The sequence below is a fragment of the Erithacus rubecula genome (assembly GCF_903797595.1).
Source record: "Erithacus rubecula genome assembly, chromosome: 3".
NCBI lineage: Eukaryota > Metazoa > Chordata > Aves > Passeriformes > Muscicapidae > Erithacus > Erithacus rubecula.
In genome coordinates, this window is record NC_136689.1 from 62,691,903 (window position 1) to 62,717,240 (window position 25,338).

Sequence of the window (25,338 nt, forward strand, 5' to 3'; positions counted from 1 at the left end):
GGAATAATTCCGGATCTGGGGATTTTGCAGCAATATGTTTTACAAAATACTGGACTCAATTTAATATGCAAAAGCAGAAGGGAATTAGAAATGAAGAGTCAGCAGTGATTAAATCAAACATCTAGAATGAATCAGCATTTACCAAATTAAAATAAATGAGCAAAAATGAAGCACAGTGAAATAAATATTATGGAAACATAGAGTAAATGGAAAAATGGAATTAAAACTATACCTGAGAGTACTTTATTAAACCTTATCAAGAAGAATGATGTCCTGAAGTCTTTTGAGCAGTCATGGCCTATGTGCCTACAAGCTTGTTACCCCTGGCTGTATGTACTATATTTTTATTTCCATTTTTTTTACTTTACATTTTTTATTCACTCATGCTTCTGATGAATGTAAATTCATCAAGTAAATTACAGGAATGTTGCAACCAATAAAAGCATACCTAATATAAGTGTATCTGTAACTTATTTATAGGTACAATGCATAGCTTAAAATAAACCTGAGTTTTTTTCAGTTATTTAAATAGGTGCAGTGTATCTTACCAAATGGCCTAGCAAGCAGCTTCAAGGAATGCAGCAGAATCTTCAAAATAATTAACACAATTAATTTTAAGTTGGTGTGCCCTGCTGATGTAAAAGGATATAAGACTGGAAAAGTGAATGCATGGCTCTCCAGGAAATTAGGAACTATTTTATTGAGTCAGAAGTCTTGTGAGAGCTGAACCCAAACTCCCAGCAGGGTCCTGAGAGTCCCACTGTGGTGCAAAGGTGGATGCCTGCAGCCAGAGTGGCATCCTGACAATACACTGTGCAGCCCATGCCATCAGATTGTGGTGTGGTGTTGCTAGAGGCACCAGGAGAGGGTGAGTCTTGGGCCCCATTCCATCAGAGCATGGTTGCAGAAAAATGCCATGTGCTGTCTGTGATGGGCAAATCCCCTTTTATGGTGGCACCTAAAGCCTTCACTTGCAAAGTACTGGGCAGGAATTATTCTTCTCTCTTAGAGTTCATTGGTTGCTTAACCCCCTTGTATACATGGGAGGGGTGGAGGGAGGAGTTCCTCAGTTCTTAATCCTGATGGAGCCCAGGAAAAAGCCAGGTACCAACAGCTCTGTGTGCACTGCTTTCAGAGTTTAGTTGGCTGTGCTCAAGGCAGGCTCTTTGACATGGTACAGCTGTTGGAGAGAATGGTTTAAGAGGCCCTGACCAGCTTTGGAGCTTCTTGTGAAAGAAGCAAGAAGCCTCAACAGCTGCTTTCTCCCTGATTTTGGATTTACACTGTGGCCATTTGCTGAGCAAGGCTGCAGCTGTGGCTGTGGCTGGCTGCATTCCTCACTGATCCACATCCAGACTGCTGACTTCATGTCCTGCTTAGTCTCATGCCTGCCTCATCATCCATGGACTTGTCTCATGGTCTGGACTCCTGACTAGCCCTGGTGACTGTCACCAGACCTGTTTGGCTCGTGTGCTGCCGTGCTTTACCTCTCACAGGTGAGGCTGCTGCCTCTGCCTGTTTTGGTGACTCTGGGTTTGCTTTTATGGAGCTGCTCACTTCTGCTGCTCCTCTGTGCCTGCCTGCTTAGCTCTGTCAGATGTGAGGTCTTTCTCTGCATGCCCAAAAGCATAACTTTCATATAGAACTTCAAGATCAATGGTCTTTCTCCAAAGTAGGCTACATCCATGATGGGATCTGCACATTTACAGCTTTGGATTGCAGCTTTACTCATTTTCAGGGAAGTTACTCCCTTTTCTGAATTAGATCCTATCTTGCCTGTTGACATGCCAGTCTTCTATGAAAACAAGTGGTATTAGCACAGGCATCCTTCACTCAAGTTCACTGTCTAGGCTTTCATAATCAGTATAGAGGCAAGACTTATATTAAGCCAAGGAAGATGTCTAAGATTTAAAATGACATTTTTTTCTGATACATGCCAAGCTAGTTAGAACTCTAAAGTGGAAGCATCTTCACTGAGGTCATCTAAGGGGTAAGTAAGCTAAATCCTATTCCAGGCCATGTTATATACTTTTAGCCCTTGAAGCTGAAAGCCATGATAGATTTGTATGTAGAATACATTTGCAACCAAGAACAATCAGTATCTTCCAGACACTTCAGAGGGAGAAGGCTTTTTTGAAAATGAAAGTCCAGCTTCATGCTTAGATTCAGATTCAGGCTGTCCAAGGGCAAGAGGCTGGATCCAAGGGATCACAGTACTTTCTTTCCTGTTTCTGATTTGCAGATGCGTCACCAGGCATTATGCACTTGGCAAGGACATCCCACCAGCTCCTAGATTCCAACATACAGTATAGAAGAGACAGTCAGGAGGGCTGCAGAGCTTAAGATATTTCTGGCTTGTGTTTGAAGACTACAGCCAGCTGGCTTCATTTACCAAGCTTTCTAAATCTAGCTAATCCTACTGCCAGATCCAGCTTTTGTGACTTTTCCATCCCTCCTGCTTCACTTTCCTTGAAGGAAACAGGGAACAGCTGTTTGAACAGCAGATACAACCTGAATGGGCAAGCATTTCTCTGCTCTGTGCTCAGCCTGTGGAAGTGAGGTGATGGCTGCTCCTGCAGAGGAGAGGATGGGAGAGGTGACAGCTCATAAAGTAGCACCTCTCTCCTCCTACCCTAAAACAGCAAAGGCAGTTTGCATCTTTCTGCAGGAGTAGGGACAAGATGTGGGTGTTAGTGCAGGCAGCAAGGCATAGAGAAGTGGTGGGTTAGGTGCTGGAGGATAAAGCCCTGTCTCAGTCTATTTGTTGAGGTCAGAGTATCACACAAGACCTGAGATCAGGTAGAATTTGATGTCATCAGTCTTATTCCTTCCCTTCCCTTCCACCCACAAGGAATGCCTACAAATGAGAATGGGTGCTTTATGGCTGTGATTTGGAACATTGTCATATCATTAATGTGAAAACACTGGAAAGATTTTTTTCTTGATCTGGAGTACTAAAAGCCAGAGATCTTCAAATCTCACAGAGCAGTTGAGTGGGTCATAACCCCCCATTCTACATTGTGTAAACAGAGCACTTTGTAATGCAATAACTAATAATATAACTACAGTGCTAACAATACATATTCTGTTTTCTGATGTTGTTTCAAATTAAATGGCAGAATACTGTAGTCTTTTTTCACAGTTACAGTTTTAATGCATACACACATGCTGTTTGATAGTGTGATTTGCTAATAGCATCATGGTATTATAGCAACATCAAATAGTTACTTGCAATCCCATTAGGCAGATCTGTTGACTGTGCTTTCTTGCAGACCTTTTATTCAGTTCCACACTAGCTACTTGAGCTATGCTATTTATTGCAGATGAGTGCCTCACATTCAGCATGTTTTGGGGGCGGTTTCAGAAAGTTAAAGCTAATGCAGTTAGCCTGTTTCTCAGAAGGTGGAGAAAGAAAGAAATATGTTGGTTTTGCCCATGTTTGGAGATATCATGCCATTATCTCATATAGAAGTGCTTGCTTTTTGGAAGATGGCCTTAAAATTTGGCATAAGGTACAAGGGCAACAGGAGTTAGCAGAGCTGTATAAGCAGCATGAATGCACACTCAATAGGTTTGAGTTCCTTGTTCTGTAGTGGGGGCAAAGAAGCTGAGAGGAAGGGGATATTTAGAAGTTTGGGACTAAAGATAGTGATAAAAGCATTTACTGCAGAAAAGCTTGATGATTAGAATTCTTCCAGAGGCTTATTATTCAGCCTGCTGAAGCCATCTGTGGTACCTCAGAGAGGCTCAGTGGAAGCCTCCTGAAACTTCTCTTTGCACAGGCCACATTTCATCTCACATCCTATTGCCACTGGAGTTGTTCATCCATTCCTCCCTTCAAGCATCTCTCCTGTTGCCAGGGGGCTGCTGTGTTGCAGCATTTGAGAATGTAAAGCAGAAGCATTGTCTCTTCTGTGCTCAGAGCAATTTCCCTGCTGATACTCAGCTTGTTGGGAGAGCAGCTGACCTTGAGCACAGAAACATGAAGAGAGGGGAGGCTACTAGAGTTTGGAGAAGAGGTGTCACCTCAAGCATGTGGAGGTAAAAGATGCAAAGGGCAGGAGCTCTGAGAAGTGCAGTAAAAAGAACAATGAGAAAGGTGAAAAGTGGAAGGGGACAGAGCCTAAGTGCAGCATGGCTTTTCTATCAATGTTTCTAGCTGTGGAAGTAGCTAGAGTCTGGGACAGTCTGGTGCACAGGGGAAGCATGTAATTGGTGACTTTAGGCATTCACAAGCAGGGGAACAAAAAAAATCTCCAAGCCTCAGTGCCTTCTATTTATTTTGCCCAAGGTATAAAAGTCCACTTGACAGATCTGGAGGTCAGCCTCCTGCTGATGACATTTGTATCAAGGAATACAGTTCTGCATAATTGGTTTTTTTTTTCCTTGTTTTGGATTTAATAACTGATCAATACAAGCATTTCTATACATGCTAACAATATAATTTCTCCAAGTATGGGTAAGATAATGTTTTTTCAATCTTGCCTGCTTGGAAATAGTTACAGTGAAGGTGACCTGCACAACCCTTACTAGTCACCTTGTGCACATGACTGTAATAGACTTCCATTGCATTAACACATATTCTTTCTTCCACAGTTGCCTCTGTCTGTTGCAGTGCACAGGGCATTGGGATGCTGTTGATAATTTGCTATAGTTTGTAAAGCAGTGAGATGTATATTCCTGAATTTTAGTTTTGGTGGAATAGAAATGGTTTGTTCCCATAGAAATATCACATAATAGTTATGGTTGGAAAAGATTATAGGAGGTTATCTAGTCCAACCTCTCTGCTCAGAAGGTTCAAGAACGTATTTCAATATTACTTCTGTAGCAATGTCCAGGTGTTTGTTGCATTTTAGAGATGGAGAAAAAATCCATCCAAGTCAGTCATTGCCCTCAGCTGTTTTTTTCCCCTGATTTCGTGGTGCTTAGTATTTACTTCTCTTGTTCAATGCAGGAAGCTGGGTTGTGACAACAAAGGCTTTCTGCAACTGGTACAGATGAAAATGTATTACAACAACTGAGACAGCAGCTAGGCAACACAGCATGTTTTAGGCAGCAACACCTCAGCTGAGCCAAAGGTCAGAGGTGGTACTGCTCCCCATGTATCCTGGGATGTGGCATCCCGTGGGTGGATTACATCTTGCTCTGGGAGAATGGCCTCCAGAGGGAAGGCCAAACTCTGTTGTCCAGACTTTGCATTTGATTAGCAACCAATGAAATTAATTGTGTAAGAAAAATAAGTTCCCATTTTCAAAAAACATGCAGTATGTAGAAACAAAAATGGCCGATAGAGCTACTTGGCTCTTACAATTTTCTTGAATTTGATATGGTGTTTCAAGTTTAACAAAAAAAAAAAAAATCCCCCAAAACCCCTTCTCTCTTCTCTGAAATTGCGAGTTTTCTCCAAATATAGAGCTAGCGAGAAAAATGTGAACTGACTTTACCAAAAATATCATCTGTGTTGTGAACAAGTCTCAGCTACATTAAAGCAGTGGAATCTTGGTTGCCCTTCCCATCTCAGCCTGCTGCTGCTCTGTGGGGGCCAGCATTTCACAGGAGACAACTCAGACCAGTGAGAGCTGCTGTTTGCTTACTGTGTGGGGGGGGCTGCCTCAGGGCTTTCTCAAACCAGATTTTCCTGAATAACATCACCTTACAGTCCTGTCAGCACTGAGACAAAGGAGGAAGGGAAAGGACACCACAGGCTCACTCAGCAAGCTGTGGGCCATTGCTCTCTCCTCCGTCTTGTCCATTTGGGTTCTGCAACACCAGAACCTGGGCCTTGGAAGCTCTTTTTTCTTCTGCAGGGCATCCAACAGCTCTCATAGCTCTTCCTTATCCTCTGAGAGGGCAGATCAACCCTACCATTACTCTTCTTGTAGTCCCTTTTAAAGCCCATGCATTTTTAAGGCCTTACCCCGTGCCCTCTCAACACTTATGTTGGTCACTGGCCCCTATCTGTTCCTATACACAGTTCAACAGTCATTTTCTGAGTCAGTGCCAGAGTTTCTTACCTTGGGCTCCTTGACTGTAAAACAGTCTGTGAGCAGACTCAACATCCAAAAAGTAGTCCATTTTGAAGGTGTTTTGTGTTTGTGTACAATACTCCGGTATGAACGATCAGTCAGATTCCTAGAAAAGATTACAGAGATGTCAGAGAAAAAGCTGGTGGGTTTCTTTGTGGAAAGAACTGTGTAGGCAGTCACTAAAGTACTTCATCTGGCATATTAGGGTCAAAGTATTTTCAAGTCACTATTCATAGACCTTCATAAGCATCTTTTTCTATTTTGGAGTGTTTGATTCAAACCCTTGTCTAAAGACAAAAAAGAAAAGTTCTACTGCAGTATTAGCAAGATTCCTAGTATCTTCCTAGTACAATCACCTGTATTCTAGTCTCAGTCTCCATTTCTTAAGACACATACTTGGATTCATCTGCCTGCTACATTTGCTCTTAAAAAGAAAATCAGAGAAGCTCAGGACAGGGACCTCCTTTAGCCAGATTCCCAGCCAGTGCCTCCAAGTAGGTACTGCTATAACAGACTACATTAAAGATTGCATTCTTGCCACTTGTGCCAAAACACTGCACTAGAAAAGAAGACACAATATTCTGGATATTTCACTCTACCTAAATGGACCAGAAGCCAACCTTGCCTTCCCTCTTTCCTCCTGCTGACCAGAAGTAGCAACATTCCACCATCAGTTTTAAATGTGTAGTAAGGGCAATCATTAAGAAATGGTAGGCTACTCATAGCACTGTTTTGTAGCTAAGGTTCATATTTTTGGCATCCTTTTGAATCTCAGATCTGCCGAGATCCTAGGTTACAACTCTCCAAGGTGTACGCTGAATTGTGTTTGCCTGTGCCCGGCAGAGTTCCTGATACTGTGACCCTTCTAAAGCTTCATTACTACCTTGTGCATTTTATTATACTCTTAAAAACTCACATTAAAAAAAAAAGATTTGCAGAAAACACACAACCTTGTTCTCTCACCCACACCACAGTTCACCATGCATATAATCATAAGCATGCAAACAACTCTGAATGTGTCTCTTAAGACAGACGGACAAAAATACCTCTAGTCCTTTTCCATGCAAACCTAACAAAAAGGTTTGGAGCAGGGAGTCTGACTCTTGCTTCAAGTAATTCCTTTAATTTTGCTGGGAAAAATCAGGAAACCAAGTTTCCAAATCTTTACCTTTTTCCTTTGATTCAGTTCTCATCAATCAATGTGCAGTCCTTGTAAAATTCAGAAGTCTGTCCTGATGAGAAAACTTTTACATTCCACAGCAATTCACTTCACTGTAGCACTCCCAAACCAGAAATGATACTTACTGCAGATTATCAAGGGCTATCTGGCAGTGGTGTAAGCTCCAGTAGTTTCATGGAGGGTTTCTTTGATCTTACTAAATGTCCCCAGTGTAAGCAAACAATTTTGATTGTTTGATTGGAACTCTGATGAATAATGCATAACGTCAACTGGACTTCCTTTATAAGATAAAAATGGCCAGGAGATGTTGTTACTTAGCAACAGGAGGTGACACTACGTTCATCTCCCCCACTCCCCCTCACCCTTCATACTAAAAAATTAAGCCCCTGGTTTTGATTTGATAAAAACTTTTCCAAGGAAAAAAAATCTGTATCAAGTTTCCTTAAGAATTTGTTTTACACATCGATCTTCCTTGTTGCATATCATATTCTGAGATATTTTTAATGTTTCTTAATGGTTAAATTTAAACATAACATTATATTTTATCTAATAATTTGCTTTCACTAAGTAAAATATCTCCTTACTCCATCATTTACCATAAGGGTAATGAGATTGTTTTGCTATGAGTATAATGCAAATAACATCTTGAGAAGAGATTAATTTCTTATCTGGTACTGCTTGTTGGACAAGGCAGACAGAAAAAGCAACACACAAAATGTTTCAGTGCTCCTATGAAATATATAGAATATTAAGAAAACCTTTCATCTCACAGAATTCCTGCTGCAAGTAATTCATTCATTCTTGAAGGAGCTCTAACATCTGATATAAGCATTCTCAAGGAATCGTTGCATTTCTGCTCAAGATACAGCCTTTTACAAAATACACAATGTAGCTTTTTTTAGGAAATGCACATTGACAAAAAGCCAAAGCACTGAAAGATTTTAAAAATAAATAAATAAAATCAGATGCAGAAGTACTTACCAGTGTTACTGACCTCTTTCCATCCTACTGTCATGGAATAGGACTAAGCAAATGCAACCCAGTCTGTGAGCCAGAAAGAACAGCTTCTAATTTTCACTTCAACCTCGAAATCAAGAGTACTGAATAGAGAAAGGTGACGGATCTGCTGTTTTATATTATGATGAAATGAAAGCTCTTAGCACAGATCTGAGTGGAACTGCTTTTTTTTTTTTTTTATACTACATTAGCTTGCTAATTTGAGGAAAGTGAAAGGCTTTGTTTTACTGTCTTTTATCTGTTCTCTTTGCTACCCCCACAATTTAATTTGCATTTAAAATTATTCTTATGTCTCCACTGCACTCCAAGGTATGGAGCATTTTCTAATCACGATGAATGTTCAGTGTGGTTTTTTTGTGCAATGCCACTTTTATTCTGAGCCAGAAACATGGTGAGTAATTATAATTGCCAGCTATTTTCTAGAATGAAATACAGAGTCTGATGCAGTTTTTGATTTTTCCTTCATTTAACAGTACATTGCAACAAACTACTCAGTCAAAGCATCAGTAAAATATAAATCAAAGAGCACAGTGTCATGGCATGATAGATTAAACATGCATATCCATAGACCGTGAAAGCAGAATATATTTCTACCGAGTTCTTTTCAATTATAATTTGCCTTTTAAAAGTTTAAAAGTGAGCTTGAATAGCTATTAAACTGAAATATAGCAGTTATCTCTTTGTGGCTCCCAGTTTAGCATTACTGAAGCTGCACATAGTTTGGAATCCTGATCAAGCCAGACACTAGGGGCTAAAAAGGGCCATGCTATCAAGTTGCATGGACATCCCTCACAAGAGGATCAGGACCCTGCTTTTTACAGCCGCTCTTTGAGAAATTCCCCAAAGCCTTTTTGGAAATGAATAAGAAATTGAAGAAGGCAGTGATAAAATGATCCTTTGATGAATTTAAACTCAGGAGCACTGGTCAAGAGAAGTGTCAATAAGTAGTCAGACTTAGTCAGTTTTTGCAGATGTTTTGCTCAAATGGTCAGATATAAATTCCTTTTGAAATCTATTGCCGCCAAACATTACTGGTGCCCAAAACTGTGGGGTTTCAAAGATTGGATTTTCTTTTCAGTATCAGAAAACTCTATATCAAGTAGCATAGGATTTTTTGTTTGTTTTTAAGAAGAAACTTGAGAAGATGAATAAACCCTCAGAGTACAGGGGGTTTTTTGCAGCAGTCTAAAAAGTAAGAATCCCCATGAAGAGATTATGACATGGTTTCCCATTCCTGAGACTTATATTATTTTTCAGAGCACCCAGACAGCATCAAAGATAAGGAGAATCTACGTGAACTCTAAGTAGAGTCTGGTATGGCTGTTCCTACACTGGCACTCTACTAAATATAGTTGGATTGAGTAGGTGTCTCACTCTGCCACCTTAGTGGTAGATCTAGTTTACCAAACTCTATTCCTGTTTTCAGAGATGTGACAAATATTTTCATTCCCAAACTCAAATTAAAGCAAAAGCAATCAGCAAGAACACTGCAAGCTGCTTTCTTTGCATTTGGGGCGTTGCTAGCACCTCCATCTTTGCATTTTGGAGAGTTTGTGTTTGCCATGGTGACTACTGAGCAATATAGCTGTATAGCTGTTCCTCCAAGCTGGTCTCTGATAATAGTTGGATCCATTATCTTATGGAATAAGGACCAGTTGCATGTTTAGCCCAGCTGGCTTTCTTTAACATAAGAAGGAAAAAGAAGAAAGGCTGACAGCACAGAGCTTCTGAAGAAAAATGGAAGACAGGAACATCACTCACTCCAAGGACTCTATCTACCTGTTCGCAAGCAATATGGAATATTTTTGGTTTTTCCTCCAGATACAATCTCTTGGTCAGAAGGAAACTGAAAAAACTACTTGCAGGCTACAGCATGTTTAATAGCATCTCTCCTTTACCCTTTGATGCATCCTCCTGATTCTCTTTGCTATGTCCCTTTCAGTATGCACTGGCATCTTCAACCATGGCTGGCAAATGAAGTCACTGAAATCACCAGCAGCCTCTCTACTGGCCATTGCAGGATCATCCATCTTGATACTTTCATCCATCTCAGGGATTTACAGTTTATTTTAAATTATAGTGCAGCATTTCTGACAACTGCTAAGAGCTCTCTCTGACTAGGCAGCACTTAGCAACAAGAAAGGTAACAGTGCCTATATATTTATATGCTTCTGTAGCATTCATCATGAGGGAAATCCTTGCCTGCCTGATTAGAAAATCTCTAGGATGGAAGTGTGGGTTCAGATTTGACCCACAGTCCAGGAAGAGCTCAACCCTCAGAAACAGAAATCCAGTACACACAGTTCAGTTGAAAAGCCTACATGTCTAGAGAAATGTGTAGGTGAAACAGATCTGTTTGAAGTGTGATCCCCAGATCAGGCTTCACATATCCCCGAGGCTCAGAGGGAAAGCTCTGCACAGCTCTTGTGCTAAAGCACAGTCCATTGAGGTGTGTACTCTGACTTGGTTTCCAAAGAACAGCAGAGCATCTTAAGGGACAGGACAGGGAAGTCAGCAGTAGCCAGAAACAGAAACTGTGCTCTCTAGCTCCGTGTTTTTCCTGTGCTCTGCCAAGGCCTGAAGCCAAACTTGCAAAACATCTGCTGTTGACTGGACCTCTTATCAGCATAGATCCCTGTTTAGGATAACGGGTGAAGTGATTTTGTAACACACACAGATATCTATTTAGACAGAGACTGAATGCTTTGTGAGCTAGACCATAATACCAACCAATAGAACTCTGCTAAAGAAATGCTTGGAAAAAACCTGCCACACTTAGGAAAAATCTGAAGCCAAAATTCCCCAACATGAGCTTTAGTAACCTACTACATCACATTTGACTTTTTCCCAAATTAAAAAAAGAAAGCCAACAAAAAACCCTTCCAAATCTCAAGAGGAATGTAATTGAACACTTGGCATTTAAAAGGAGTGAGAAAAGAGTGAGTAGCCTTCTGGTTCCCTAACAGTCAGATACATGTAGGCATTGGGCTGAGGTTTTTTCCTACCCTGAACTCTCTACTGAGAACATAACTGTGACTGTAATGACTCAGAGTCTTGAAAAAAGAGTCTGCTGCTGACAAACACTAATATTAACCTGAAAGAAAGTGGGAGAGAGAATGTAATGTGTGACTGAAGAAGTGTAGGCAAGGTGATTATTACAGAGAGTTGTTTCCTGAGGGATACATTCACAATAAAGGAAGAATATAAAAGTTTAAGCCCCTAAGCTGTGAAGAATGGGCTTTTTAAAATTATAATTATTAGTCTTGTACTTAGATATGTTAAAAAGAGAGGATTACTACCAAAATTAGGACACAAATATGTTCTCTATTTCTTATTTGTAATGCAAGACAGGTATTATGATTCACATAACAAACAGCACAAGACAAAAATATTCAAATTAGGTTTACAGATTCTTTACAGGGATAGAGACTAACATTGATGCTTTCAGAAGTTTCTATCAATTTTTTACACCTCCATTTTGAGATCCTTAGGCTGAAACCACGTAGGAACTTAAACAGAGATGTCCCAAGGCAGGTACTTCCAGTGCCACAGTATTTACTTTCAATGCTTCTGCCATTGAAGTTATCAATATCCAGAAACATTAAAGAGTATGTAAAGGTAGCTCTGGCTCTTGAGATCAGTGAAAAGTTTGGGCAGTACTTTCATAGCATCAGGGTCACATTCTTGTTATTTAGGTCCAAAGTAAGAACTGCATGGATTCCAGTGCAGGAGAGCTGAGCTTGAAAGGAAGCAGCTCCAGCATCATGCGTCACGAACAAGTAGTTCAAGAAGTTGTGAGTTGAGAAAATCTTTAAAGTGCTGTCATTGAGAACAAAGGTTAGCTATCCTGCATACTAAAAGTCTATTCTAAGATGATGTATGGCAGTTTGATACGCCTTCATTTGAGGGAGGAGAGGTTGAAGTCATAATTACATGATAAACAGAGAAGAGAGAATTTGGGAGAGCACGTACATTAAAGCCTAATCCTCTAGTCCTTATACAGGCAGAATTCTTCTGCTTTAATAGACCTTCATCATTTTCCTCAATTACCTGACCAGATTGTTTTTTACCTACAACAGAAATGGAAGAAAAGGAACTTTTTCTTGTTCTCTCCCACGGGTGACTTGGTGGAAGTAGTGAAACAAAGAGCTATCGGTGGCAAGGAAAGTGGAGGAAACTTTCACTGTGGAGCCTACCTTCACTGCCCCACCAGCATTTAGCAGTTAAGAACGTGGGGGCATTTCTTTTGACTTCCTGCTCACTTTCCAAGGAGTTCTGGCAAAGGAACTTTAAAAGGATCTAAATCAGCTGCTGGAAACAAAGACAATAAAATCATCCATCCTTCTGGGACTGAGCAGTCACCAGCTTGAGCTATCCTCCTGCACAAGAAAGTGTGGCTGGCCAAATATGTAAAAGGAAATGCCTTTATTTTATTATAATACAGGTACTATCTCAATCTTAGCCTTCCTTGCAAGAAAGGGAAAACTAGCACTGAGAAACTGGAAACAACTGCATACTTCCAGTCTCCTGATGGCATTTGAGAAATTGCACCAAAAGCAGATCATTCATAAGCCTGGTTTTAGTTGGTTGGTGGTTTAAATGGGATAAACAATTCCAGAGTAACTGAACAGCTGGATATAAATACAGTAACACGATTACATTCAATAAAAATTTGAGACTTGCATTCTGGCTAGAACAAAATCAAATAACATTTTGCCATCTGCCTTTATGCAAGGCAAAGACATAACTATGAAGTATTAATGAATCTACAAGGTGTAGTTCTCAAATAACACAATTTGATTTAATATTCATAGGGCACTGTGCAAACAGAGATAAATAATACATATCAATGCCAGTCTTGGAATAATTTACTGTAAAATCATAGAATGGTTTGGTTGGAAGGGACCTTAAAGATAATTTCATTCCAAGTCCTTTGCCATGGGCAGGGCACCTTCCAATAAATCAGGTTGCTCAGAGTTGAATCCAACCTGGCTCTCAACATTTCCAGAAATATGGTGCCTCACCACTCTCACAGCAAAAACTTGTTTCCTAGTATCTAATCTAAACACTCTTCTTTCAGTTAAAAGCCAATTCCCCCTGTCCTATCACTACATGCCCTTGTAAAAAGTCCCTCTCCATCTCTCCTGCAGGTCCACTTTAGGAACTGGAATGTTTAGAGATCTCCCTGGGGCCTTCTCCTTTCCAACTGAACACCCCCAGCTCTCTCAGCCTGTCATCAAAGGAGAGGTGCTCCAGCCCTCTCAGCATCTTTATGGCTGTCCTCTGGACACTTGCTCCAACAGGTCTGTGTCCTTTGTATGTGGGGCACTCCCAACCTCCTTTCCTGTTTTTATGCTGTGTTATCCTACAAATATCGCATCATTTTCTCTTACGGTTTCCTCCATGATGTTTAAGATTGACCTCCCTGGTAAGACAGATCAACAATGGGAGCTTCAGGGAAAACAGCCACCCGTCTTAGATTTCCTACCTTATGTTGCTCTGTAGCTACTGAGAAGTTGTATCTTTCACAATGGGAATATTGACAGGAATTGTAATGAAACAATGGCTATAACTTTAAAAAAAAAAAAAAATTGTCCAGATACCTTGAGAACTCCTGGACAAATATTACTGTACCTCACTATTAAAGTTATTCCAAAGCTTACCCATACCTTTAACTTAGTTCGGCTGCAATTTTTTTAATGTGCACGAGTATTTTATATATGTAAGTATATGCAATTACATATTGCTGTGTTCTCTCTGATTGCTTGAAGAATTTGATCCTGCATAATGCAGGTCTAGGCAAGGTCAAAAATGACAAGTGCAATAACAAGTCAGAGGAACCTAATTCTTTCTTTCTTTCTTAATTATAGTGAAACTGTAGTGTAGTCAAGTTACTTCTGTCTGATATCAAAAGCATGGCTCAAAAGAGGAATGTGTATTGCAGGTACATCTTCCATTAGCATGATAGGGGCTACAAGAGTTCTCCTGTCTTTTCAGACATGACTTTCTGCCCACATCCTCCTCCTCCTTCACCATGCATGGCAGGCTCAGGAGAGTACTAAAAACTTCGTGTTGTTCGTGATTTTAAAGAATTTCTTTTTGCCTTTGAGCAATCCTTCTCTGCACCTTCAGCAATAATTTGTAGGACTGATACTAAATTTCCTTTGAATTATGGAAGAGCTAATGCAGATCCTATTCTCCAGCTTCTGTGTGAAAAGAGGAGATCTTTTGATGGAACATCAGACAGAAGAATGTTTCTAAAACACTACAGACAAGGACAGTCCAGTGTTTCATGTTGATTGCACTTGTTTTCAGTCAACCCTCTTGCATGGAAAAATTGAGCATTTCTTTTGTTGCCCGAGTTTTACTAATTATTAGAGACACTAGAGCTATATCAGTGAGGTGTATCCCCATGAACTGACACAATAGAGTGTCAGGCAGACTACAAAAACAGCCCTGACAAATGACATTTCACCATCTATGAGTGGTCTTCTCAAAATAACATTCAGTCTTTGCTCAGTGCTCCACAGGGTGATGAGTAATACTAATAAAACATTGCCCTTGGGAGAATGAAGAAAAAAGGTACTTGTGGCACAGCATAAAAGTCACATTTTAAAAAATAATTTCATGGTGTTTCTTTAAAACTAAAAATCAATAGAAAGTGAACTTAGATTATAGTTATTATAGCTGTCTCAGTTTCAATCCTTATGAAACAGAGTTTTCTCTTGTGGACTACCTTCTGAAACACAAAGTTGTATTATTTAGCCTCTTGATTGACTCTCATCGGCATATTGTATAGTAGTAATTTCTAAAGCATATACATTTTCCAGTTAGTTAAGCAAGCAAGTGTCCCTTGTATGGCACACACACATACCATCCACACAAAATTTCTAGGGACCTGATGCTAGCTACCTGCACAGCTGGCATCCTGCTTCACATCCTACTTCTGGTCATGCTTGGCATGAACACCAGCTTTACCATCAGATGGCTGCAGGCTTAAAACACACGCTGAGATATGTGACCTGCACCTCTGAACTCTCTGACACAACCAATGGAAGTTCAAATCAGAACCATAAATCCAGGGCTTGCTCTCAGTTGATTTCCAGTAGCTGAGCCATGTGGATGTTAGAGACAGCAAATAGGAATGCCTGGTCTGACAAGCAGGTCTCACACCAGCCCTGCTGTAATTGGAGTGTGTGCAGCAGTGACTGCAGGACACGTTACTATTGCAGCAGTTCTACAGACACTGCTCAGGAGGAGGGCTTGTGGTTATAGCTGCTGTGTTGCACAAAAAAAAAGGAAATGAGAAGCTCTGAGCAGCTGTGGAATTACAGCCCTGAAGCTACAAAGATGCATGTTTTTTAGAGGTCAGTGTCTCTGCAAAGGTGAAGGTGATGCCTGGTCTGTTAATGTAGAAATCTCTTTTGAGAAATATGACTTTAATATTTCCCCCTCCCCTATAAAAGTATCCCAGGGTAATAATAACAATAAAATCCCCTCCCCTCAGTGTTTTCTTTTTAAACACATCAAGCATCAGAAAAGCTGTCATTTCAGACCAACTTCTGCCCATCCCTATGGCAACTAATGGAAGCATTTAATACTATATATACAAAATGTAATTTGCTCCCCCGCCATCTCTAGTTATACCCTTCTTTTTATGCTAAAATTGCTCCATGACGCCTACAATGTTTGGAAAATGCTTTTGAAGTGACACGCATCAGAGGTTCAACGTCACTGAAAAAAGCTCAAGTGACCAATTAAAAAAATATTGATTTTGAAAAAGCAGTTGTGGAAATTAACAAAGGCCAAAAATACCTTGTCTGAACAATCACATTTTTAGTCTTGGAATGCCCAGTATTAAAACTTACAATGTCTTGGAAAAGAAGGAGGGAGAGGAGAAATCAAGCACTGATTATCACACCAGAAAAGTCACAGTGTTTAATATTTTTGCAGACTCCAACCCCTGTCATAGAAATAGCTTTTAAAGTTATGAAGCAGTCTCTGGAAATCCTCCCTCTGCCTAGCCCCTTGTAGCTTTAGAAGTTACTTAAAGTTAGCTTGAACTCAGGGCTTAAAATATTAAAATAAAAATAATGAAAAGATAGAAGTAATATGGATTCCTTTAATCTCCTTTTCAGAAGGGAGGGATGTATCCATTGCTTACAGCTCTGTGCTATGAATAGTTCTCTGTTCTGTAACAAAGAACATGCTTGCAGTTATTTGGTTGTCCAGATAACTTGACTTCTTCTCTGTTCCTTACAGCTTTTGTCTCTACCTGTTTCAGGCCTGAGCACCGTACATTAAAATAATCATTATTAAATGCAAGGATACTAGGTAATAACTTCATTCTCTTACCTCCTTTGAAATAGTCTATGCACAAAAAACCACCTCAATTTCAAGTAGTCCAGCTTTAAAGAAATATATAAAGCTATTTTTGTAATATGCAAACATACAGATCCACATATAAATTTATCAATACTTAGATAAATGAGTCAGGCAAGAAGAGAGCTATTGTGTGCTAATATACTGTCTCTGTCATTGTTAGAACAATAACAGAAACTCCCAGGTTATCAGACTGTCTCCCAGGTGTCTCAAGTAGTGATTTCAATTGTCTAAGGGACCACTTCATTAAACTCAAGAGACAGGGTAGCCCTGCTGTTGCCTGAGTTCTGTATCCTTTATCATAGTGCTCTGCATGCAAGAGGTCTTGCAACAATCACCAGTTGGCAAGGACAGGTATCACCTACAGGCTAGGCTGAGTAGTTTTATAGAAAGTAGTAGATTTAGAGAAAACATTAAAAGTTATGCAGAATCTTATGCTTCTTATAGGTGCCCAACATGAGGAAGAAAATGAGGAGTATCAATTTACTTAGGATAATGCTTTTTACAGTATTTCTTTTGGAATTGTAGAACCATTAAGGTTGGAAAATACCTCCAAGATCATCGAGTCCAACCTTTGATCAAACACCAGCACTCCAACAAAACCATAGCACTAAGTGCCATGCCCAGATGTTTCTTGAACACATCTGGGGATAGTGACCATACCACCTCCCTGGGCAATCTCTTCCAATGCTTTACCACTATTTTAGGGAAGAAATTTTTCCTGAACCTCCCTTGATGGTGCTGAAGGCCATTTCTTCTCCTGTTGCTATATACCTGGTAGAAGAGACTGACACCCACCTTGCTACAACCTCCTTTCAGGCAGTTGTGGAAAGCAATAAGGTGTCCTCAGGCTTCCATGTCTCCAGGCTAACAACCTAAAGTCCCTCAAAAAAAATGTGCAAAGGAAACAACTTCTGCAGAGGAGGTAAGTGGGCACAGCAGCACTACAACGGTGACTAAAGCCAGACAGTGCCAGCTGCTTCCTCTAAATTATCTCTTTCACATTCCTTGTCCTAGTCCTTTGGCAGACATAGATCATTGACAAATATTGTAGCCTCCTGTCATGGTTCAATTAGATGAAGGTCTAACCAGAAACTTTTCCAGTAAAGGAGCTGATTAGACAATATTTCAGGGAATGGACCTTGCAAAGGCCTGGCCAATTCCTTTTAACTTTATTTTCTATCTGGAACTACAAGTGGTAGGTAGGTAGAAATAGCAATGTGCCAAAAAGGAATAGGATAGAGTCTAAAGGAAGGAGGACACAGTTGCTGTATGGAGTGAATATTGCAGCATGCTATAAAGCCCTGCCTGTAACCCTGTGGTGTGGGTTTTTCCATGTATTTCTTATTTGGCTTGTATTTTTCACCTGTGTAGGTACAGGAATATAAGAAGTTCATTCCAAGCTGTGTAATACACAGATAAAAACAATCTCTGTTTTGAAACAGATTCTAAACTGAAATTCACAACTGTGGCAAGGATTTGGTAATCAAGATGTTCTAGTGTGAGGCTAAAACGGGCTTCTGCCCATGAACCGTGTAAGAGAGACACTTTGTCACAGAGTTCTATGAACAACTTTCCACAAAATCATCTGACAATAAATTTATTAGGACTTGACCAGGGAGAGAAGTGCAGTTAGAATTGAGCCACCACCACTCCTTCTCCTGCTCCAGTTTCTCACACCTGAGGAGATACTTCACCTGGGAAGCTACCTACCTCTGTAGGTAGTCAGGGGCCAGCAAACAATTACTCCAGAGGTTACTTCATGGTAATTCTGTCTTCCATTCCTCATAAATTTCTTTTATTAAGAACCCACAAAAACAAAGTCTTAGCAAGAATCTTTGTGGTGGTTCAACATCTGCAACTCACAGGGCACCTTCAGTGGGTCTCATAACAAATGAGAAGTTGTCTGGGTGTAGAAATAAGGGAGAATCTATCCTAGCATGGTTTGGGCTGGAAGGGACCTTAAAGATCATCCAGTTCCAACACTGCCATGGGAGGAACAACTTCCTGTAGATCAGGGTGTTCAAAGTCCCATCTAATCTACCCTTGAACACTTCCAGGGATGGAGCATACACAGTTTCTCTGGACAACCTGTTCCAGTGCTTCACCACCCTAAAAGCACAGTATTTCTTACTACTATCATCTAAACCTATCCTCTTTTGATTTAAAGCCATTCCCCATTATCCTAAAAAATACTCTGCACACTCTTTAGCGTGAAAAAAGGATATGATGTATAACTGGATTAGAGCATCCCCAATGAAAGGGACAAATTGAACAGTATCTATAGCATGTAAAATCTCTAATGTGTATGATGGGCTCCTCTAGGCAAATGCTGGCAGTACTGAAATCAATCTGGTTTTATGGCCATCTTCTGCAAGCCCCATGTGAATACTGCATATTGGGAGACATTAACATTTTTTTAGTTACACAAATTTTTGCTTCTAGGCTGCAATTTTTCTCTCAATGCCTGGAGCCTATGAGAAAATACAATTTGCTGGAAACAACTCCAGAACTCTGAGGAAGTGCGGATGGGAACATACAGATAGTTTATGTTTAATAAAAGAGAGATGTAGTGTGCTCTTCAGGAAAAAGATTACTGAAAGAAAAGAAAATGTTTTTGAAGACAGTACTTAATGCAGAATTGCAGTTTAAATGGGAAAGAGTGTAGTGGGATAGATCAATAAACACAAAGCAAACAACAACAAAAGCCCAGGTTCACAGAAATGCAAAGCAGAAGGAGACTAGAGAAATTCTCTAATCCCTGTGCACCACAGCAGAAATAACTTTACCAAGCTCATTCTTCACTGGTATTTCTCTAACCTACAGTTTAAATCTTCCCTTGAAAGACAGCACAACCTCCCTGGTAGGTCTTCGTAGTGTTACAAGACCCTTATGATTAGAATTTCTTTCCTTAAAAATCTCCCAATTGTTCTGCTTCAAATCGTAATTTTCCCCCTTTTTTCTTTTGATGCATATCATGAATAATTGAGGAAGATGGTGTAAGTAGAATGTGTCACATAGAAATAATGAATTCAGTTACTTAGCCAAAGGAAGAATTATAGTCCTCTGTAGGTGACTAGAAAGCCACCATGAGCCTCTGAAATGTGAGAACATTTGAAGAACATGGTTGATCACTATCTTCATAATAAAGAAATACATTTGAGATACTTAAAATATCTATTTGTCTAGCCCCTTAAGCACTCTGCTACTGAAGCCCTGTCTGTCTTCTGTAAAAGTTTTTCATTAAGTTACAACCCACTGGATTTTCCAATCCTCTGGAGGATTGTGACAAAGCCATATTCTGTCATTATTAATACAAAAAGAAAGTCCTACTTGTGTCACAAAATCTGGTCCAACTCCTGCCTGGAGCAGGTTTGCCTAGAGCAGGTTGCACAAGATCATGTCCAGGCGAGTTTTGAATATCTCCAGAGAAGGGGATTCAATAGCTGCTCTGGGAAGTCTGTTCTAGTGTTCCATCTCCTTCAAGATAAATCTCATACTGAAGTGAAAGTTCCCATGTTTCCATCTGGAGTCATATCTTCTCTCAGATGAACAGGGCCCAGCTCTATCAGCATTTCTTCATAAAAGAGGTTCTCCAATCCCCTAAACATCTTCATAGCTCTCCACTAGATTCACTCCAGTAGTTCTATGTCTTTCTGGTCCTGAGGAGCCCAGAACTGGACACAATACTCCAAATGTGGCCTCGCTAAGCCTGAGCAGAGTGAGAGGATCATCTCTGTTGATCTGCTGACAATGCTTTTCCTAATGTCCCCCAGGATACCAATGGTATTCTTGACCACAAGGAGATACTGCTGGCTCATGGACAGACGGTTGTCCACCAGGACCTCCAGGTCATTCTCTGCACAGCTGCTTTCTAGTAGATAAATCCTTAACCTGTACTGATGCATGGGGTTATTCCTCCCTAGGTGCATGACAGGACTATTGCAATTATTATTCCAATAAGTTGCTATTCCATTTTCATATCCATGACTTTTTTGATCTTACAGCTCATGTGTTTCTGTAATAAATAAATTCCCATCATCTAGTCATAGACTTCTCATCATCTTTTCTCTCTGAGGATGCCTACCACTACCACTTAGATTTGTCTCTTCGTATCACATCCACCAAATGAAGCTGGTGAATTGTGGAATAAATTATGAGTCAAAGATTCAGCAGTAAACTCCAAAAGGATAAGATAGGACTGAAAGAGGCCCAGCAATCACAGTGGAAAGATCCACTCTTCCCCCTCAGAAAAAGATTATTTATTCAATAGTAACCACAGAAATGTCTGTTCAGATTGGAGTGACTAATAAATACTCTGAGCCTGTTAATAGCTAAAACTTGGCTAGTGAAATAGAGAGTGGGTTGAGTTGCCCCCTTGCAAGGCAACACCAAAAGCTTCTGCTCCCAAAAATGGCAGTCAAAAGCCCCATGGGCACTGGGTTTTCTTCTGCCACAGGAGCTGAACTTGTGTCTCCACAGCTTCTGGGAGAAGTGGAGGGGCAGCAACTGCTGCTTCTGGAAGAAACTGAAGCTCCCTGGCAGCAGCTGCTTGGCAAAGCAAACAAGTGAAACAGCTCTGGCAAAGAGTTCTGTAGCCACTGCTGTTTTACAGGCTCCCTTCCTCCCCAACAGTCTGCTATGCTGTGAAACTCTGCCTGGTCTAAACCTAGAGCTGGCTGGGAAAAGGAGCCCAGCCATGACCTGGGATTGAGAAGATCACATATCCAAGACATAATTTACTGGATGCATTCCTTCTGCTGTGGTTAGAAGGGACAGCTTCATCCCAGCTGCATTTCATTTCTTTATTCATTGCAGATCTGGATTTTGCTGAGAGATTCAACTAAGCATTGTGTACATCTGCTTTAAACAATCTTCAGGAAATAAATCATTTACAATTTGCACTATTCCATTACTATTCTTCCTCATAATTTGCCTGAGACTCTAATGTCTGCAGTCATGGCTCAAAAGTCCCACTGTGACAGGCATGAAGAAATAATCCCTGCCTGAAAGAATTTACCATCTAAATATTTTCTCATTGAAATCAGTAGTACAAGCTGATAGAAGAACTTTCTTGCTCCATGGAAGCAAACAGGGGAATAACAGAGAACATGACATAAGGACAGACCATTACCATTAGTGGGACAGCAGGGCAGTCTTTGTTTCAACTCACTGGCATGATACCCAAGTGCTCTGGACATTTTAGTAAGGTGTATCCACACCATCTTTCAGCCCCTCTCAAGACTTTCTTCATTGTCAGTGCTTTTCTGAGATTAATATTTTTACATTTCATCCTCTCTGCAATTTCTCAGTTTCTGTTGTTCCTTCATACACAAAGACCCAACAATTTCAGATTCAGGACACTAACTTGTGAGGATGTTAAGGGAAAAAACAAGAAAACAAAAACCATCAAAATAAAGGCCAGCAGCATAAACAGCACAGAGGGCTATTTCCTCCAGGGCTATTTCTGACTCCAGCACACAAAATAGAACCCAAATTACAGATAGGACAGCATGTTTGAAGCCATGATCTCTGCCACCCATCCTCCCCTGCTTTGCAGCAGGGGTTAGCAGCCATGACATAAATGCAATGGCACATTAGGAGGAAGCCAATGCCAGTATCTGGCTCCCAAACCAGATGCTGTTAATGTGCTGCACAGCATTTAAACTTCTTGGCTTTCCTCTAGCAAATCCATAATCAATTTGGAAAGAAAAAACAAAAATGAGACATTTCTTTGTCTGATCTGTGTCTTACAGGTCACAGGAAGTATTGGGAGAGATCCTGAAATACAGAGAGCTCATCCACAAAATAGATAAAGCAGAACTGGTCCTATCTGAAATACCTGTAGCATAAAATTTCTACAGGGAGAAGATGCATAGATACACAGAGATGCACATACAAGAAAGGTATTAAAATTTAGTGACAGGATAAAAATGTTTCTCCTATCTACACGGTTTATTTCTCTCCAATGGATGTAAAACCCTCTGTGTTAGGATGCAAAAGCTGCCCTGACACACATGGTCCTGCTAAGGCTGCAAAAGTGTTTTTTTTTAACTTGGCTAGCTTTGGGAAAAAGTGCTCTATCTCTAGTCATTTTCTGGCAAAGTGCAGAATATCTAATTTTGTTAAATTCCAAAACATACTGTACACCAAAGTACTTGTAGGTGTGAAGAAGAATGTCAGGGATGAGTCAAAGATTAATACCTAAATTATAAAATGTGAAAAGGGAACTGCAGTCTTAAATATCACGTTAAGAACCAGGAAGTATTTACCTAGTCTAAAGCACCACTTGCATTGTAATAGGCAAAATGCTGCTTCTTTTAGTTACAGGGGATTCTTTAATAGTCCCAGGCTTGAGCAGGAAGCTGCATAGGGTAGAGAGGCAATTCAATGAGACCTTAACAAACTTCAGCAGAACTGTTATTCATTGCAGCACTCACTTCAGTCATACCTACTTTCCCTGTTCTGCAGAACAAGGATGAGCTTAGAATGGTACTCTAGAAAAATGGATGCTTGACTAGTTAATTTCCTTCAAACATATTCTTCCACTATTGCACTGCAAGATTGTCAGATAAAGTTTTCCACTTTGACCAATCTGCCCCTTCAGTTACCACATTGTTCTGTTTTCCATCCATTGTTACAAAACTCTATTTTGCTTTCTTAAACAAACAAACATGTCTACCTTAGCACTAAACTTAGCAAACAAAAATATCACCTCTATGTGACGCTGTCAGTGCTTCCTTCTTTCTCATTTTTACCTTCTGCCTCTTACATTCAATTGTCAGCTCTGTGTCAGGATCACTTCTTTCCTGTGTCCATGGAGTCCTAAAATCATACACAGAGCTTTTAGATTCTTGGTGAAAAAACACCAATAAATAGAGCATAAAAGACTAGAGTTTTAATCAGCTTGTTATTTTCTCACTGTCACTAATTACAACACCTGGTAAACAACTAAGGATATTTTTTTTAAAACATAGTTGAAGAGACAGTAATGATATCTCCTTTAATTCACATGAAATAACATGTGGAAGTGGTTCTAACAACACTCAAAACCAAGTCTCAACTGATTCTTGGAGCTTTACCAAGTAACTTCTGTTTTAGTAATCAGTGCCCACTGAGTCCAGTGCTGCTCAAACCACATGCTTCAGCAACTGATACTTTGCACTGCTCATTAGCTGGTGACAAATAGGATACAAAAATAAAACTTTGGGAAGCAGACTTAAATAGACTTGTCAATGGTTATAGAGAGCCCTGCCAAAAAAGTGACTTTATTTTATTAAAAGTAAAATAATTCAATTGGAGAAAAAATAGTTCCAGAGACCAGATTTCTGAACCCTTGCTTTTCAATCAGTTAAAAATACTGTATAGATACACACATATTTTTAGTAGAATCTACTAAATATCACTCCCTGACATCAGCCAGCTCACACTCACTGTACTCCAAAGTAGCCAATTCGTGTTTTAGCATCTTCAACAAGTCTTAAGATGGCTTTAGCTCTATTCTTGACTGTTTGGTCCTTTGCTTGTCAGAACATAATTACTAAAGAAGGCAACCAGAAACATGAGAATGAGATGAGGAATCTACAGGTAAGTTACTGACCTTGTGATTCCATTAAATCCTTGATATAGTCAGTCTATTTTTTTATGGCTGAAGGCTCAAGGTCTCCTTCATGCAGCTTTTTCTCTGTAGTTTGTCATATTTTCCTTTTAGCTATTTCTTATATTATGGATACTTGGGTGCTTAATTTTGCCATCTCTTAATGCAACTTGCTTCATTTAATATGCAGTTGGGTCAGATAAATAGCCCTCTATACACAACTCTATTTGCCAAATCTCTGCTATAAAGACTGGCATACAAAGAAAATACAGAGAGTTTCTTTCTATAAAGAAAAGCAACTAAACAAACTGAATTGATACTCAGAACATGTAAATGAAAAGTAAAGCTAACTGAATGCCTGTAAGGATGGAGACTGCTGCACTTTGATTATACTAAAATACAGAATATTTATAAAAGCCCTGGCAGAGGAAGGTGTTTCAACTCTATAAACTTCAAGATCTAAAATCTTGCATCATCAGTCTGAATGTTTTGCTGTGATTTTAGAAAACACCCTAGCACATCTATCCATTACTGCACTTAGTGTTGGTGATAGTCAGTCCTAAACACCTGGTAGAACAGGTATTGCTTTATAGAACAGAATCACTGTGGTTTAGTAATCTAATGGTAGCAACAGCGATGGTCACTAAATTAATTTTTGGGATTCTGCTTTAATCCTATGCCATAGTTATTGCTAAGCATCTCACAAACAAGCCAGCTCACAGTATAACATTGTCAGCAATTAATGAGTTAGCACCCATATAATTACAAGAGCTCAAATATTTTCTTTTTTTTTTTTTTGCAACTGTGCCAACTATAAGCTCAAAAATGCTTTTAAAGCCTGTCAGCATCTTACTGAGGGGGCAATCCACAGTGAGAACTAAAGAAAATCAAGGTATTCAAGGTTTCTTCAGGTATTACAATAAATGGTGGTAACCAATATGAAAAATCATGTTACAGGAAAATTTTTCAAAATCTCTATGCCATTTTCCGTCTTACTGTTTTCAGATACAGGAAAAGGCCTGAAACCCCAAGTAGATAGAAAGAAGAACATGGACAGGAATATAATGTTAGTCGTGATATTTCTACGAAAGTGTCAAAGGAATCTTGCATCTTTCAAAGAGGTCAAAGTCACTAAG

At 39.8% G+C, this 25,338-nt stretch overlaps 1 protein-coding gene and 1 long non-coding RNA gene across 5 annotated transcripts in view; one reads left to right on the forward strand and one right to left on the reverse strand.

Annotated features, from left to right (window-relative positions):
- Positions 1–8,567, reverse strand: part of PHACTR1 (phosphatase and actin regulator 1) — a 294,356-nt gene extending 285,789 nt beyond the window's left edge. Inside the window, exons 1-2 of one of the 4 annotated variants that reach the window (XM_079299943.1) lie at positions 8,188–8,567; positions 6,015–6,132 (exon numbers count right to left, since the gene is read on the reverse strand). In XM_079299943.1, the coding sequence (XP_079156069.1) occupies positions 6,015–6,075 (61 nt within the window). In that variant the 5' untranslated portion in view covers positions 6,076–6,132; positions 8,188–8,567. Of the gene's footprint in view, positions 1–6,014; positions 6,133–7,194; positions 7,505–8,187 lie in introns of those variants that run through there. The other 3 variants (XM_079299944.1, XM_079299945.1, XM_079299948.1) reach the window with 3 other exon arrangements.
- LOC306799234 overlaps positions 1–22,526 on the forward strand; it is a 29,461-nt gene extending 6,935 nt beyond the window's left edge. Inside the window, exons 2-3 of the long non-coding RNA XR_013773562.1 lie at positions 17,425–17,530; positions 22,362–22,526. This is a non-coding gene — a long non-coding RNA (uncharacterized lncRNA). The remainder of the gene's footprint in view (positions 1–17,424; positions 17,531–22,361) is intronic.
- Positions 22,527–25,338: the final 2,812 nt, after the last annotated feature.